Genomic DNA, 14368 nt, shown 5'->3' with positions numbered 1-14368 from the left:
TACAGGTGTTGAGGAGGCAGAAGGACTGAGCACTCCAGCCTCACATGCGGGACACATGCAGCCTCGAGCACTCTTCAGAGGACCAAGTCACTTGTACTTGTTACAGGTCTAGATGGAGTTCTAAGGCTTTCTTAAACCCAGCTTGGAACGTTCATAGCATTCAAGCTTAGAGCCTCTACTGCGCTGTCAACGAGGCTGGGCACAGTGGGCTCTTCAGTGAGGACATGTCTGGAAAAAGCTGCAGCTCTTGGTTTTAAAAGCCTTAGGCTTTTTGACAATTTTACCTCTGTATTCCCAGAGCCTAGAGCACAACCTTTGATCCAACAGGCTCTATAAGTATTTGTGACTGAAAGGAGAAAAACTTCCTCCTCACAACTATTACCTTCTTAAACTTCTGGGGAGATAATTTCAAGTAAAAGTCCCAACCCCTATATGTTTATTATCTCCTCTCCTTGTTCATTAAGCCACTAATTACTGGAGTTCAAAACCATGTAGCAGCACCCACAAGCTTTGTGACATGCCACTATGACCCTGATGCTACTGGCCACCCTCACTGGCATGATGCAGTTTTCAAGAAGCCTGACCTGCGTGTTTCCCGAGTGGTTTTAGGTCTACCATTTATTTTAACAGCTATGCATTGGTTCCCATTAAATGTAGTGTTTTCTGGTTTTTCTGTGTGTGTGTTTGTTTTTGTTTTTTGAGACAGAGTTTTGCTCTTGTTGCCCAGGCTGGAGTGCAGTGGCACGATCTCGGCTCACCACAACCTTTACCTCCTGGGTTCAAGCGATTCTCCTGCCTCAACCTCCCGAATAGCTGGGATTACATGCACATGCCACCACGCCCGGCTAATTTTGTATTTTTAGTAGAGACGGGGTTTCTCCAGGTTAGTCAGGCTGGTCTCGAATTCCCGACCTCAGGTGATCCACCCCACTCGGCCTCCCAAAGTGCTGGGATTACAGGCATGAGCCACCGCGCCCGGCCATAGTGTTGTATTAAATAATGCGGATAGAGGTCCTGATTCTGAGCCAGGCCCGTTCTCTCTTTGTGGGCTATGGCTTGTTGACCATTGGCAGCTTTGTCTGTAGGGTAATGTGGCTGGACTATTCTGTTGGGGAATCTTTAGGTAATCTCACTGGGGGTTAGATTTTTCAAGGATCTTCTACTCTCATGTCTGTGCATACCTGTGTGTCTGCCAGTATCCTGGGAATCAACTGAGGAATGAAGGCTGGGACAGGGAGTGTCACATTTAGTATGTCCATGTTCCCTCAATTCTTTGTCCTCCTGTGCCTGGTGCCCCCTTGTTTTTATCCTCTGCAGAGAAGAATCTGAAAGCTTTAACCAGGATGAGGGAGAGAGAGTCGCCTTACTCTGAAGAGTGAAGGAAGTGATATGGAGAAAACTTTACAGAGATTTTAGGCCAGTAGTGCTTCTTTAGGAATTTCCTAGGGTACCTGGAGCTAATAATTATTGAGACTTCTGAAGGGTTCTGCAGTGGTAATGAGCTACTTCTCAGTTTCTCCATTGTCAGCTTAGGATTCAACTTTCTTAGGTTACTAAGTCAGTTAAGAATCATCTTTCAGCTTTTCATTTTACCAAATGCTATTTCCTTTCTTTTTCCTAGTGGGCTTGTGTCTTTAAAAAACTCAAGTCAGTAGATTTGGGGATAGGGCAAAAAAATGTGTATATTTTTAAGCTATCATCTTACCTCAAAACTGGTTAAAGTATTTTCTTTAGCAATTTCCTCAAAAGGAATATCTATGGTAAAATAGTTCTGAATCCTTATTTAACTGAAAACAACTTTGTTTATATTGATGATGATATCTTAGCTGGGTATAGTACTCTTGAGTCAAATTCCTTCCTATGTAGCAGACACTATTCTAAGATTTCTAACTTCCAGTTTATAGAGTATGAACATAATCTCACTGTACATTCCTTGCATCTTCTTTCTTTTCTTCTGGAAGCTTTAAAAAAGTATTTTTTTATATGCCTAGTGGAGTTAATTTTTAAGTTAATCCTGTCTGAATCTCAGTGACTCTTTCCAAGAGTACCTAACACTTTCTTAAGAACAGTGAGAAAACACTCTCTATTATTTCTTTAAAAATATCCTTCATTCCCATTTTTCTTTTCATGGAACTCCTAGTATGCATTTATGTGTAAAATCTTCTGGATCTTCCCTCCATATCTTTATCATTTTCCACATGATTTCATTCTCTTTACCTTTTTGCTACGTATTTTGAGATACTTCTATTTATTCCTTTGAGTCACTAATTTGGATCTTAGTAGTGACCATCCTACCTTCCACATTGACTGCTGAATTGTTTTATTTAGAAAAATCACAGATTTTTAGTTCATTATGTCTTTCTCCTCTAATTCAGTATTTTTAAGTGTTCTTCCTATTTTTCAGTAAGCACAGTCATCTGCCTCCTACAACAGCAGCTCTAAAACTGAGCACCACCTGTCCTTAGTGAGTCTTCTAGGTCTTCCTCCCTAGATGAGTAATCCTTTTCCTTTTTATACCAGGGACTCTGCTCAATATGCAGGCCAAAGAGTCAGGCAGTGGTTTGCTGGTAAATGCTTAACAAACAACTGAGGTGTGTGGGAAGGAGAAAAGCCACAGGGTACAACAAATTTCCTTATAGTAAATACATTCTTCATGGCTGATTTCAAACCACCAACTTCAAAGGGGATTGGCTTATGAAGATGTGCACACATGGCTCTCACAAGTGCAGCCCAGCTCCCATGGAGAGTCCGTGGAGAGGTATTCCAATAGTCTAAATGCTACCTCATCCTTAAAGTCATTCTTGATTCCCTCAAATGGAACTGGGTTTTGGGTGTTTTTTGTTTTGTTTCGTTTTGTTTTCGTTTTTTGTTTTTGTTTTTGTTTTTGCTCTTCTATCAAGATACTTTGCTCACATCTTTACCAGGCACTTGCTTTATCCCGTCCTGTAGTACAGCTGGTGCTTTACGTGACTATTTCTCTCATGATGTCAGCTCATTAAGAGCAGGTAAAATATACCCATCTTTGATTTTCTTCTACAGCCTACACCAATTATTTGTTTGTTTTTTTTAATTTATTTTTTTTTTTTTGAGACGGAGTCTTGCTCTGTAGCCCAGGCTGGAGTGCAGTGGCCGGATCTCAGCTCACTGCAAGCTCCGCCTCCCGGGTTTACGCCATTCTCCTGCCTCAGCCTCCCGAGTAGCTGGGACTACAGGCGCTGCCACCTCACCCGGCTAGTTTTTTGTATTTTTAGTAGAGACGGGGTTTCACCGTGTTAGCCAGGATGGTCTCGATCTCCTGACCTCGTGATCCGCCCGTCTCGGCCTCCCAAAGTGCTGGGATTACAGGCTTGAGCCACCGCGCCCAGCCAATTATTTGTTGAATTAATGATTGAATTCAGTCCAAATATCATAGTAGTATTTTTAAAAGTGTAGACATACTTGACTAAATTCAACAGAAAAAACAGAAGTATAAGTAATTATATACTTTCTGTGTTGAATGAAATTTTTACCAGAAGATCTGTAACTTCTTAAAAGAAAGAGATAAATCTGACAATTTCTTTTGATGAGGCTCGAGGTTGAAGTATAGGAAAGTATCAGAGAAATAAGCCCAAAATGTTCATTATAGGCCAAATGAAATTATAGTTCTTAAAATACCTTCTTCCTCATATTCCATTTATTTTTCAGAATCAAGGGAAACAGCTTTTCAACATTCACATCTAAAGAAATGACAAGAATAATTTCTCATGTATCCTATTTTTTAATTTTAGAAGCAATCGTTTCAAAGTTTAACTCTAAGAATCTCTAGTAAAACTGTCTTAGTTTACATCCACATAAATGTGGGATAATAAACATATACAATAGAAAATGTTAATGCAGTCATAAAAATAGGTGCTTGCCTATAATAGTGCCTAGGACAGCTGGACAGATGGGAAGCAGATGGGGAACCCCAAAGGGGCAAAATGACCTGGCCCCAAACATATGGAGAGGATCCTGGATTAACTGTAGTTACCACTTCCTGCGGTCTCTAGGGCACATATATCAAACAGTCAAAGACGATACAGTTTAATATATCTAAGACCTGATCTGGGGGGAAAATGGAGAATGAGAAATACAGCAATCTGAAGAAGAATGAGAGACAGTAACCATTCAAAGAACAAATGACATGAAAATAACGAGAAAATAAAATAAGAGGGAGACATTAAGAATGGCAAATATAGGAGTGTGTTTCTAAAATATTTAGAGGCAATATAACAAGTAGCAAACCCTGATTGAAAACATTAGTGATTTATGAATTTGAATCTCAGCATAACTCAAAGACTACTCAAATAGGAGTTGAATAAGCCTAGGTTCAATTCGTGGCATTATTATCTTATTGGTCATTTAGCTTTACGGGTATCTCAGAGCTCTAGTTTCCTCACATGTAAAATGAAGGCTTCAACTAAATTATTGCTAAAAGCAATGTATGACAATTTTTTAAATTGTGTTCCTATCTGGTCTAAGCATAAAAAACAAAATTATGGTGTCCAAGCTGTTAATTCCTTACCAAAAAAGAAATGTAATATATTATATGCATCACAGAAAACTGCAATACTTAGGTTTAAGTATATTTCTGAGTTTGAAGGGGATCCCTTGTCTAGAGGATTTGGGATATTCTCTATTATTGCTAACAGTCCAGCACATAGTAACCAACTCTGATTAGAAAATTTAAATGCCCCATTTTCTTCTTCTCTGCAATACTTTGCCATACATACATATATAGAGACATATATAAATGTGTATATGTGTATCTATATAAATACCCATACACGCATACGTTTGTTCTAAAGGTTCTCTATAGTTTTTCCCTGCTTTCTCCTTCTGCCCACTGTTTCCTGTCTTATCACTATCACTGAATTAGCCAGGCAGACATGAAAACATGCAAGTCCTAAGTCCACTTCAAAACGTACTACAACTTTTAATTAAAATTTTAGGAAGGGCAAGAAACTAAATGTTAGTATCAAAATAGAAAGAACTGGTTATCTGGATACATGTATAAATGATTAAAAACATCCAAAGTAGCAGCCAGGTACGGTGGTCATGCTTGTAATCCCAGCACTTTGAGAGGCCGAGTCCAGCAGATCACAAGGTCAGGAGATCCAGTTCAAGCCTGGCCAACATGGTGAAACCCCGTCTCTACTAAAAATACAAAAATTAGCCGGGTGTGGTGACACACGCCTGTAATCCCAACTACTCGGGAGGCTACGGCAGGAGAATCACTTGAAACCGGAAGGCGGAGTTGCAGTAAGCCAAGATCGTGCCACCGCACTCCAGCCTGGGCAAAAGAGCAAAACTTCATCTCAAAAAAAAAAAAAAAAAAAAAAAATCCAAAGTAATCCTTTCTCATCAATACTATGGGTAAGATTTCTTTTTTTTTATTAATTCAACAAATACTTAGTATCTATTATGTTTTGTGCTAGGGATAAAATGAAAAGCAATGACCTAAGGGGTTCTTAGCCTCATTAAACCAACAAATACTAAAAGAATAATCACAAAAGTATAAAACTACTATCCTGGTTGTATTTTATTTTGTATTTTTAAAAATTCAAAAGTTTAGGAAAAACAACCTAATAAATCATTAGTTTTTGTTTTAAGATCCCAAATCAGAGCCATTCTTCATCTGCCTTAATAAAACTCTATAACACTACAGTTTTAAAAGAATATTCAAATCAGTTATCTCTGTTGAGTCTTATGAAAACTCTGTATTATAAATTCTGAGTGGAAAACTGCTTTATAAATGCATTCAACAACTCAACGACATCAACTTGACCTGAATCTATATATAGCTCCTAACATGAATGTGAGTCATTTTACATTAAAACACTTTAATGGATATAAAGAACACTTGAAATGTGGGACAGACTATCTAACCTTCATACATCACTAGCTAGCTCATTAAAAATGTATGTAGAGGCTTTCACCTGAATAACATTTCTATTAAGTCTCATCTAAATCTTGTTTATCTTTTGATATCTTATATTAACTATATTTTGAATGCTCACTAAAGGGTTTTCTCTATCTCTCACTTGATGAGCAATTTTTCTACTACCTGGAAATGCTCGCTGAGAACTTTGCAGTGTTAATTTCACATTCCACTCATTACTTTATTCAAAACTTCATTTTTCAGAATAAAATCATCATCTTCCTAGATTTTCATTAATAGGACTAGAATCTGGTTTTCTGAAATATTCTGTGCTATTTTCATAAACATATCTTTTAACAATCACTTTAGAAGAGGTCCTTATATACTCACCTCAGTAGAAAATACAAATCTGATTTGATTTTCAGAAACCAAAAAGGTAGGCTAATCATCTATCTACATGTTTGGCTTCAAAACACTGGACTCATAGAACATTCCATATGGTTGAATTCTACCCTCCACAAGACTGCAGATTATCACACTCTTGAGTCACCCATAAATACTCAAAATCATGAATGTAAACAGTCTTGCATGTTCTAAAAATGCTAATTAAGTATAATATAAGCCAAAAGGCCTTAATTTCAAAATAGAATGAAATTATGTATTACAATAAAGTATAAAAATAACAACTTTAAAACACTAAAATATTTTTACTGCATACAAACCTTTGAAGCCATCAGGATACACGTCAGAGAGAAATTTGGTGCTGATGTCTCCTTTTACAAAGCGTGAGTTGATTATCACCTCTCGAAGTAACGCAATATTATGTGTAACACCTAAAAGTAAAATGATATCAAATTGAAGAACAATGAATCAGTGAAAAATGGAATTCTGATAATGTGGGGAAATTTATCATCATTGTTCTATGACCTAGCAGAAACCATTCAAGATTACTTATTTCCTTGACTTCTATTAACAACAAAAAATATCTGAACTTGTGGTATCAATAAAACAGTAAATATAAACTTAAGAAGCTTGGTATTGCCAAGTCAAGTCAACAGGCTGTATTAGGGTGGTGCAAAAGTAATTGTGGTTTGGGGCCATGAATTTTAAATCATCAAAACTAGGCTGAAACACATTTTTATCAATCAAAATAGGAATCATTACATCAGCTCCTTTTTCTCAATAAGAAATAAGTTTGTTTATTCCTGTAGCGTAAAAATCCATGCTTTGGGATTTGGCGGACTCTTGGAGAGCATTTTTTGCATCCTGCTGGTTGTGGAAGCATTTTCCCTGCAAAAAGTTGTTGAGATGCTTGAAGTGGTGGTCAGCTGGTAAGAGGTCAGGTGAATATGCCGGATGAGGCAAAACTTCATAGCCCAACTTGTTCAAATTTTAAGCATTGGTTGTGGAACGTGCAGTTGGGTGCTGTCATGGAGAAAACATGGGCCCTTTCCATTGACCAACACCAGCTACAGGCATTGCAGTTTTGGGTGTATCTCATAGATTTGCTGAGCATACTTCTCAGATGTAATGGTTTCACTAGGATTCAGAAAGCTGTAGTGGATCAGACCAACAACAGACCACCCAACAGTGACCATGACCTTTTGGTGCAAGTATGACTTTGGGAAGTGCTTTGGGGCTTCTTCTTGGTCTAGTCATTGAGCTGATCATCGCTGGCTGTCATATAAAAATCCACTTTTCCTCACACGTCACAATCCAAAAAATGGTTCATTGTTGTGTAGAACAGGAAAAGACTACACTTCAAAATGACGATTTTTTTAATTTTCAGTCAGCTCATGAGGCACCCACTTGTGGAGCTTTTTCATCTTTCCAATTTGCTTCAAATGCCAAATGACCATAGAATGGCTGACACTAAGTTCTTCAGCAACTTCTTATGTAGTTATAAAAGGATCAGCTTCGACAACTGCTCTCAATTGGTTGCTATCAACTTCCGAAGGCTGGCCACTAAGCTCCTCATCTTCAAGGTTCTCATCTCCTTCGCAAAACTTCTTGAACCATCACTGCACTGTATGTTCATTAGCAGTTCCTGGGCCAAATGCATTGCTGACATGCGAAGTTGTCTCTGCTCTTTACGTACCATTTTGAACTCAAATAAGAAAATTGCTCACATTTGCTTTTTGTCTAACATCATTTCCATACTCTAAATATAAAATAAACAGCAAGTAGTAAGTCATTAGCAAAAAAGAAACAGGCCGGGCGCGGTGGCTCAAGCCTGTAATCCCAGCACTTTGGGAGGCTGAGACGGGCGGATCACGAGGTCAGGAGATCAAGACCATCCTGGCTAACACGGTGAAACCCCGTCTCTACTAAAAATACAAAAAACTAGCCGGGCGAGGTGGCGGGCGCCTGTAGTCCCAGCTACTCGGGAGGCTGAGACAGGAGAATGGTGTGAACCCGGGAGGCGGAGCTTGCAGTGAGCTGAGATCCGGCCACTGCACTCCAGCCTGGGCGACAGAGCGAGACTCTGTCTCAAAAAAAAAAAAAAAAAAAAAAAAGAAACAAAGCAAGAAATGTACATTAAAATGATGTATAACATAACCACATCTATTTAAGAATGTATTCCAATATCAAACAGCAAATTTCAGCAATGCAAAAACAGCAATTATGTTTACACCAACCTAATAAATGTCGTTTCAATAAATGGTACTAGAACAACCAGCTAACCATTTGGACCAAAAAAAAAAAAAAAAAAAAAGCCAGGCACGGTGGCTCACACTTGTAATCCCAGCACTTTGGGAGGCCAAGGCAAGCAGATCATGAGGTAAGGAGTTCAAGACCAGCCTGGCCAACAGAGTGAAACCCCATCTCTACTAAAAATACAAAAATTAGCTGGGCGTGGTAGCAGGTGCCTGTAATCCCAGCTACTTGGGAGGCTGAAGCAGGAGAATCACTTGAACCTGGGAGGTGGAGGTTGCAGTGAGCCGAGATCACACCACTGCACTCCAGCCTCAGCGAAAGAGCTAGACACCATCTCAAAAAAAAAAAAAATAACCTCAACCCTAACACCTAACAACACAGACAAAAAATTAACTCCAAATGAATCACAAACCTAAAACTATTTTAATAACTATAATAGAAACTATGGAGGAAAAATCTGTTACCTTAAGGTAGGCAACAGATTCTTATTACACAAAAACCATGAACTATAAAAATATTGACAAACTGTACATCATCAAACTTAAAGTCTGCTCCTCAAAAGAGGCAATTAAGAAAATAAAATGGCAAACTATAGCCTGAGAGAAAATATTCACATTAAATATATTATTATTACTATATATATATATATTTTTTTTGAGACAGGGTCTCACTCTATCGCCTAGGTCAGAGTGCAGTGGTGCAATCTTGGCTCACTGAAGCTTCAACCTCCCAGGCTCAGGGATCCTCCTGTCTCAGTCTCCCAACTAGCTGGGACCACAGATGCATGCCACCATGCCCAGCTAATTTGTTTTGTTTTATTTTCTTTGAGACGGAGTCTCGCTCTGTTGCCAGGCTAGAGTGCAATGGCACAATCTCCGCTCACTGCAACCTCTGCCTCCCGGGTTCAAGCAATTCTCCTCCCTCAGCCCCCTGAGTAGCTGGGATTACAGGAACACGCCACCACACCCAGCTAATTTTTGTATTTTTACTAGAGATGGGTTTTCACCAGGTTGGCCAGGTTGGTCTCTATCTCCTGACCTCGTGATCTGCCCGCCTTGGCCTCCTGAAGTGCTAGGATTACAGGCATGAGCCACGGCACCCGGCCGCCCAGCTAATTTTTATATTTTTTTGTAGAGACACGTTTTTGCTATGTTGCCCAGGCTGGTCTCGAACTCCTGGGCTCAAGTGATCCACCCACCTTGGCCTCCCAAAGTACTAGGATTACAGGCATAAGCCACCAATTCTGGCCCACAATACATATATTGGACAAGGGAGTTGTATCTACAAATATATAAAGAATACTTACAACACAATTATAAGACAAAAAACAAACCAAGTAAAAAAAAAAAAAAAAACAGTCAACATGTCCACTAAGCATAGGAAAAATTGTTCAACATCATTATTGTTAAAGAAATACAATGAGCTGCCACCAATATACCAATTTAGATGGCCAAAGTGAAAAGACAGATAATAGCAAGTGCCAGTCAGGATATGGAACAAGGAGAATTGTCACACTGTGGTGGCAATATAAAATGATACACATACTTTGGAACGGTTTGGTAGTTTCTGGAAAAGTTAAACATATACTCACTGATTCAGACAACTCACTCCTGTGTATTAAGTCAAGTTAAATAAAAACATATGTCTATACAAAGACTTACATACAAAGTTTAATAGCAGCTTTATTTACTATAATCAAAACCTAGAAACAATTAAATCTCCATCAACAGGCAAATGAATTAACAAAAGTGGGTTTGTCCATACAATGGAATTCTATTCCACATATACACAAAAAGAGTCAATAACATATGAAATAACAAGGATGAATCTAAAAATAATTATGCTGAGTTTAAAAAGCAAGACCAAAAAGAATGCATAATAATGTATAATTCCATTAATACAAAATTTTAGGACATGCAAACGAGCCTACAGCGACAGAAAGCAGATCATGCGATTACACTGGGAAAGGGGTAGAGGGAGGGTAAATGGCAAAGACCATAAGGAAACTCCGGGAGGTGAAAGAAGCGTTCAACACCATGGCTGTGGTAATGGTTTCACAGGTGGATATGTATGTCAAAACTCATAAAATTGAATACTTTGAATATTAGAAATTTATTACGTCAAGTATACCTCAATAAGTCATTTTTTAAAGATGCATGTAATCTAGTAGACAAAAATTGAGCCTAGTACACAATGACAATTTCAAAGTACAGGTGATGACTGAATAACATGAGCGTTAGGGGTGCCGACCTCCTGCACATACAAAAATCCACACATAACTTTTGATGCCCCCAAAAAAGTAAACACTAATAACATACTGTTGACTGAAACCCATGCTGAAAATATAGTCGATTACACGTTTCGTACATTATATATATTAAATACTGTAGTCTTGCAATAAAGCTAATGTTATGAAGGAAATCACAAGAGAAAATATGTTTACTATTCATCGAGTGGAAGTGGATCATCGTAATAGTCTTCCTCCTCCTCTTCATGTTGAGTAGACGGAGGAGAAGGAGGAAGAGGAGAGGCTGGTCTTGCTGTCTCAGGGGTTGCAGAGACAGGAGAGGTGGAGGAGGTGGAAGGGGAGGTAGGAGAGGCGGCACACTCGGAATAACTTTATGAATATACTTTGTAATTTTTCTCTGCTTTTGCTTTTTCATTTCTCTAAAAATGTTTCTATATGAGTTCAATCCTTTTTCCACTGTTTGTGTTAGTTTTACTGCCAGTATCACAGAAGGGTCTATGTCATAAAATAAGTCAACATCAGTCTTGAGTAATCGGAATCCTTCTGCCACACTCTGATGTGAGCCTGTTTTCTGGCATTGCTTCTTCTATGTCTTCTTCCTCATCCTCTGGCACTGATTCGGAAGCATTTATCTGCATCAAGTCATTTTCTGTTAATTCCTTGGGTGAAGTGTCTATTCACTCTTGGATTCCTCTAAGATCCGTACCTTAAAACCCTTTACCCCCCACTCCACCTTTCATGTCAAATCCACAATCTCTTTCATGATTTCCTTGGTTGCCTCTTTCATAAATCCTATGAAGTCATGCACAACATCCAGACAAAGTTTTCTCCAGCAAAAATTTTGGGCTTGATAGCTTTCACAGCTTTTTATATGACAACAATACATCTTCAGTGCTGTAATCTTTCCAGACTTTTTCTCTTCCACGGTGTCGATGATCCTTTCCATATAGCACTGTGGATAATGAGCCTGAAAGGTCCTTACAATACCCTGAGCTAGAGGCTGAATTAGACTTGCTGGGTTTGGGGAGAAGCAGGCCACTTCGATGCCTTCGATGTTAAACATGTGTTCTGGGTGGCTGGGGCACTGTCCATATCAAAAGAACTTCAGAAGACAGTCTCTTACTGGCAAGGCACTTCCGGACTTTAGGGACCAAGCATCAATGGAATCAATCCATAAAAAGGGTTCTCACGGTCCAGGCCTTCTTGTTGTACAACCAGAAGACTGGCAGCCGGTGCGTATCATTTTCCTTCAAGGCGAGGAGATGAGCAGCTTCACAGATAAGTGCAGATCGTAAACCTGACTGCCTTTGCACAGAACAACAGACAGAGTTAGCCTATTCCTCACTGTCTTAACTCCTCGTGCTCGCTTCTTTTCCTTACTAAGAAATGTTCCCTGTGGCTTTTTTTCCCCCAGAATAAGGCGCTTGTGTTTGCATTTAAAACCTGTTCAGCAGATATCCTTTCTCTTCAATGATTTTCTTAACGGTGTCTTGGAACTCATCTGCTGCTTCTCGGTTGGCAGAAGCAGCTTCCCCTTCACATTTTGTCTTCACATTTTAAAGCCAAATCTCTTTCTAAAATTATCAAACCATCCTTGGTTGGCAATACATTATCCAGCTTTATATCCTTCCACCTTCCTTTTGCTTCAAGTTGCCATATAACAACTTCACTTTTCCCATAGACAGTCATATTCGAGTCTATGGGAATGCCTTTCTTATAGCAATCCTCCACGCACATAAAAGCTGCATCTTCAATATGAAATGAAAGGTGTTTCACAAAAAGTGCAAGATTTTCACACCTGCTGGTGTAGTTGCAGCAAGTGCTTCATGAATTTCATTTTATTTTCTTTTACAATGGTCCTTACACGGGATTCATTTATCTTGAAATGACAGGAAACTATATCTGCAGACCTCAAGCTACCACACATTATCAAGTAATTCAACTTTTTCTCATAATGTCATGACTTTTCTCTGTTTCTTGGGAGGACCTCCAGCATTACTAGTAGCACTTTGTATGGATTCCATGGTGTTATTCAAGGTTTATGGTTTGCACTAAACATGATGAAAACTACGCCAGAACCATAAGCGATGACTTTTTACTGCCATACACAATTTACTGGAGAGAGAACTGATCACACAGTGGTGATTGGCATCGCACGGTGTTTTAAGCAGATACTCGCAACACTTGAGCTCACTCCAATAGCAACAGTAGGTGGCTCTGAAACTATACAGTAGTACAGTATGTATTACAGTGAAGCTTAATGTGGTTATGATTTCATGCTGTGTCTTTACTGTTTGTGTACATTTCTCTCTGCTTTGAATGGCACCATGTATGGTCTCTGTGTAAGTTTTGATAAATGTTAACTTTTATAATAGATTTGTGTATATTTTATAATAGCAAATGATGAAATAGACTAGTATCTCTCTATATTTTATGTATTCATGATATACCTTTTTCTTTCTTTGGTACTTCTAGGCTATATGGTTTGTCTGAAAGCTTTTTCAAATTGTCACAAATCTTCAAATAATTTTAGAATATATTTATTGAAAAAAAAATCCAGGATAAATGGACTTGCACAGTTCAAACCAGTGTTGTTCAAGGGTCAACTGTAAAATCAAATAGGTAACTGCCACAAGAGGATACTAATAGTGTTGGGAGAGTTCTAGGATGCAGGAAGGCTTTATGAAGAATGAAGTATCTAATCTTGGTCATTCCAGATTACAAAGATGTTACACAGTAGTGAAAGGAAATGGGAGGAAGCATGTCACATCCAGGGAAGGCAGGAATTACATCAGGCTTCCACAAGAAGAGCAGGTGACTGCAGCATGACAGCTGAAGTCAAAGTAAACAGAGGTTTGTTCGTTCCTTCCTATTTCTTTAGTCCACTTTTGTATGGTTCTAATCTGTACCATTACGCTGCATAAGAAACCTACAAATTATGATTCTGATCTTACTATTAAAGTCACACAGAATCCCCACTTTTGCAACAATAACCATAAAGTAAGGAAAGAATCAGATAGTCAAGTTCAAATACCAGGTCTGCCTCTTACCTGAGGTAAGTTAGTTAACCTCTCAAAGCTTTAGTTTCCTCATTTGTAAACTGATAACAATAATAGAACCTATTATGCAGAATTGTTATCAGGTATAAATGAGATAATGCTTAATATAATGCCAGGCTCTCAAAAGAGAATATTACTATCCTGTTATATGGGAATAAACAAAGAACATGAGACAAAATGTAATTAATGAAACATCAGACATAAGTTTTCCTGCATCCTAAGCTTCAGCACTGACCTAACTAACTTCCAGTTTTGTTTTCTGTTAAGAATGGAGCTCCTGGTCAGGCACAGTGGCTCACACCTATAATCTCTGCACTCTGGGAGGCCGAGGAGGGCAGATCACGAGGTCAGCAGTTTGAGACCAGCCTGGCCAATATGGTGAAACCTCGTCTCTTCTAAAAATACAATAATTAGCCAGGTGTGGTGGCAGGCGCCTGTAATCCCACTACTCGGGAGGCTGAGGCAGGAGAATCGCTGGAACCCAGAAGGCAGAGGTTGCAGTGA

At 38.8% G+C, this 14368-nt stretch overlaps 1 protein-coding gene across 2 annotated transcripts in view; it reads right to left on the bottom strand.

The window, feature by feature from the left end:
• The window catches only part of PCCA (propionyl-CoA carboxylase subunit alpha), a 436739-nt gene that overhangs the window by 200358 nt on the left and 222013 nt on the right, over positions 1-14368 (bottom strand). For both annotated transcript variants that reach the window (XM_001092670.5, XM_015121385.3), the window contains exon 17: positions 6622-6732. In XM_001092670.5, coding sequence (XP_001092670.3) covers positions 6622-6732 — 111 coding nt within the window. The remainder of the gene's footprint in view (positions 1-6621; positions 6733-14368) is intronic.

Source organism: Macaca mulatta, chromosome 17 (assembly GCF_049350105.2).
Source record: "Macaca mulatta isolate MMU2019108-1 chromosome 17, T2T-MMU8v2.0, whole genome shotgun sequence".
Taxonomy (NCBI): Eukaryota; Metazoa; Chordata; class Mammalia; order Primates; family Cercopithecidae; genus Macaca; species Macaca mulatta.
This window is presented reverse-complemented; position numbering and strand designations above follow the sequence as displayed.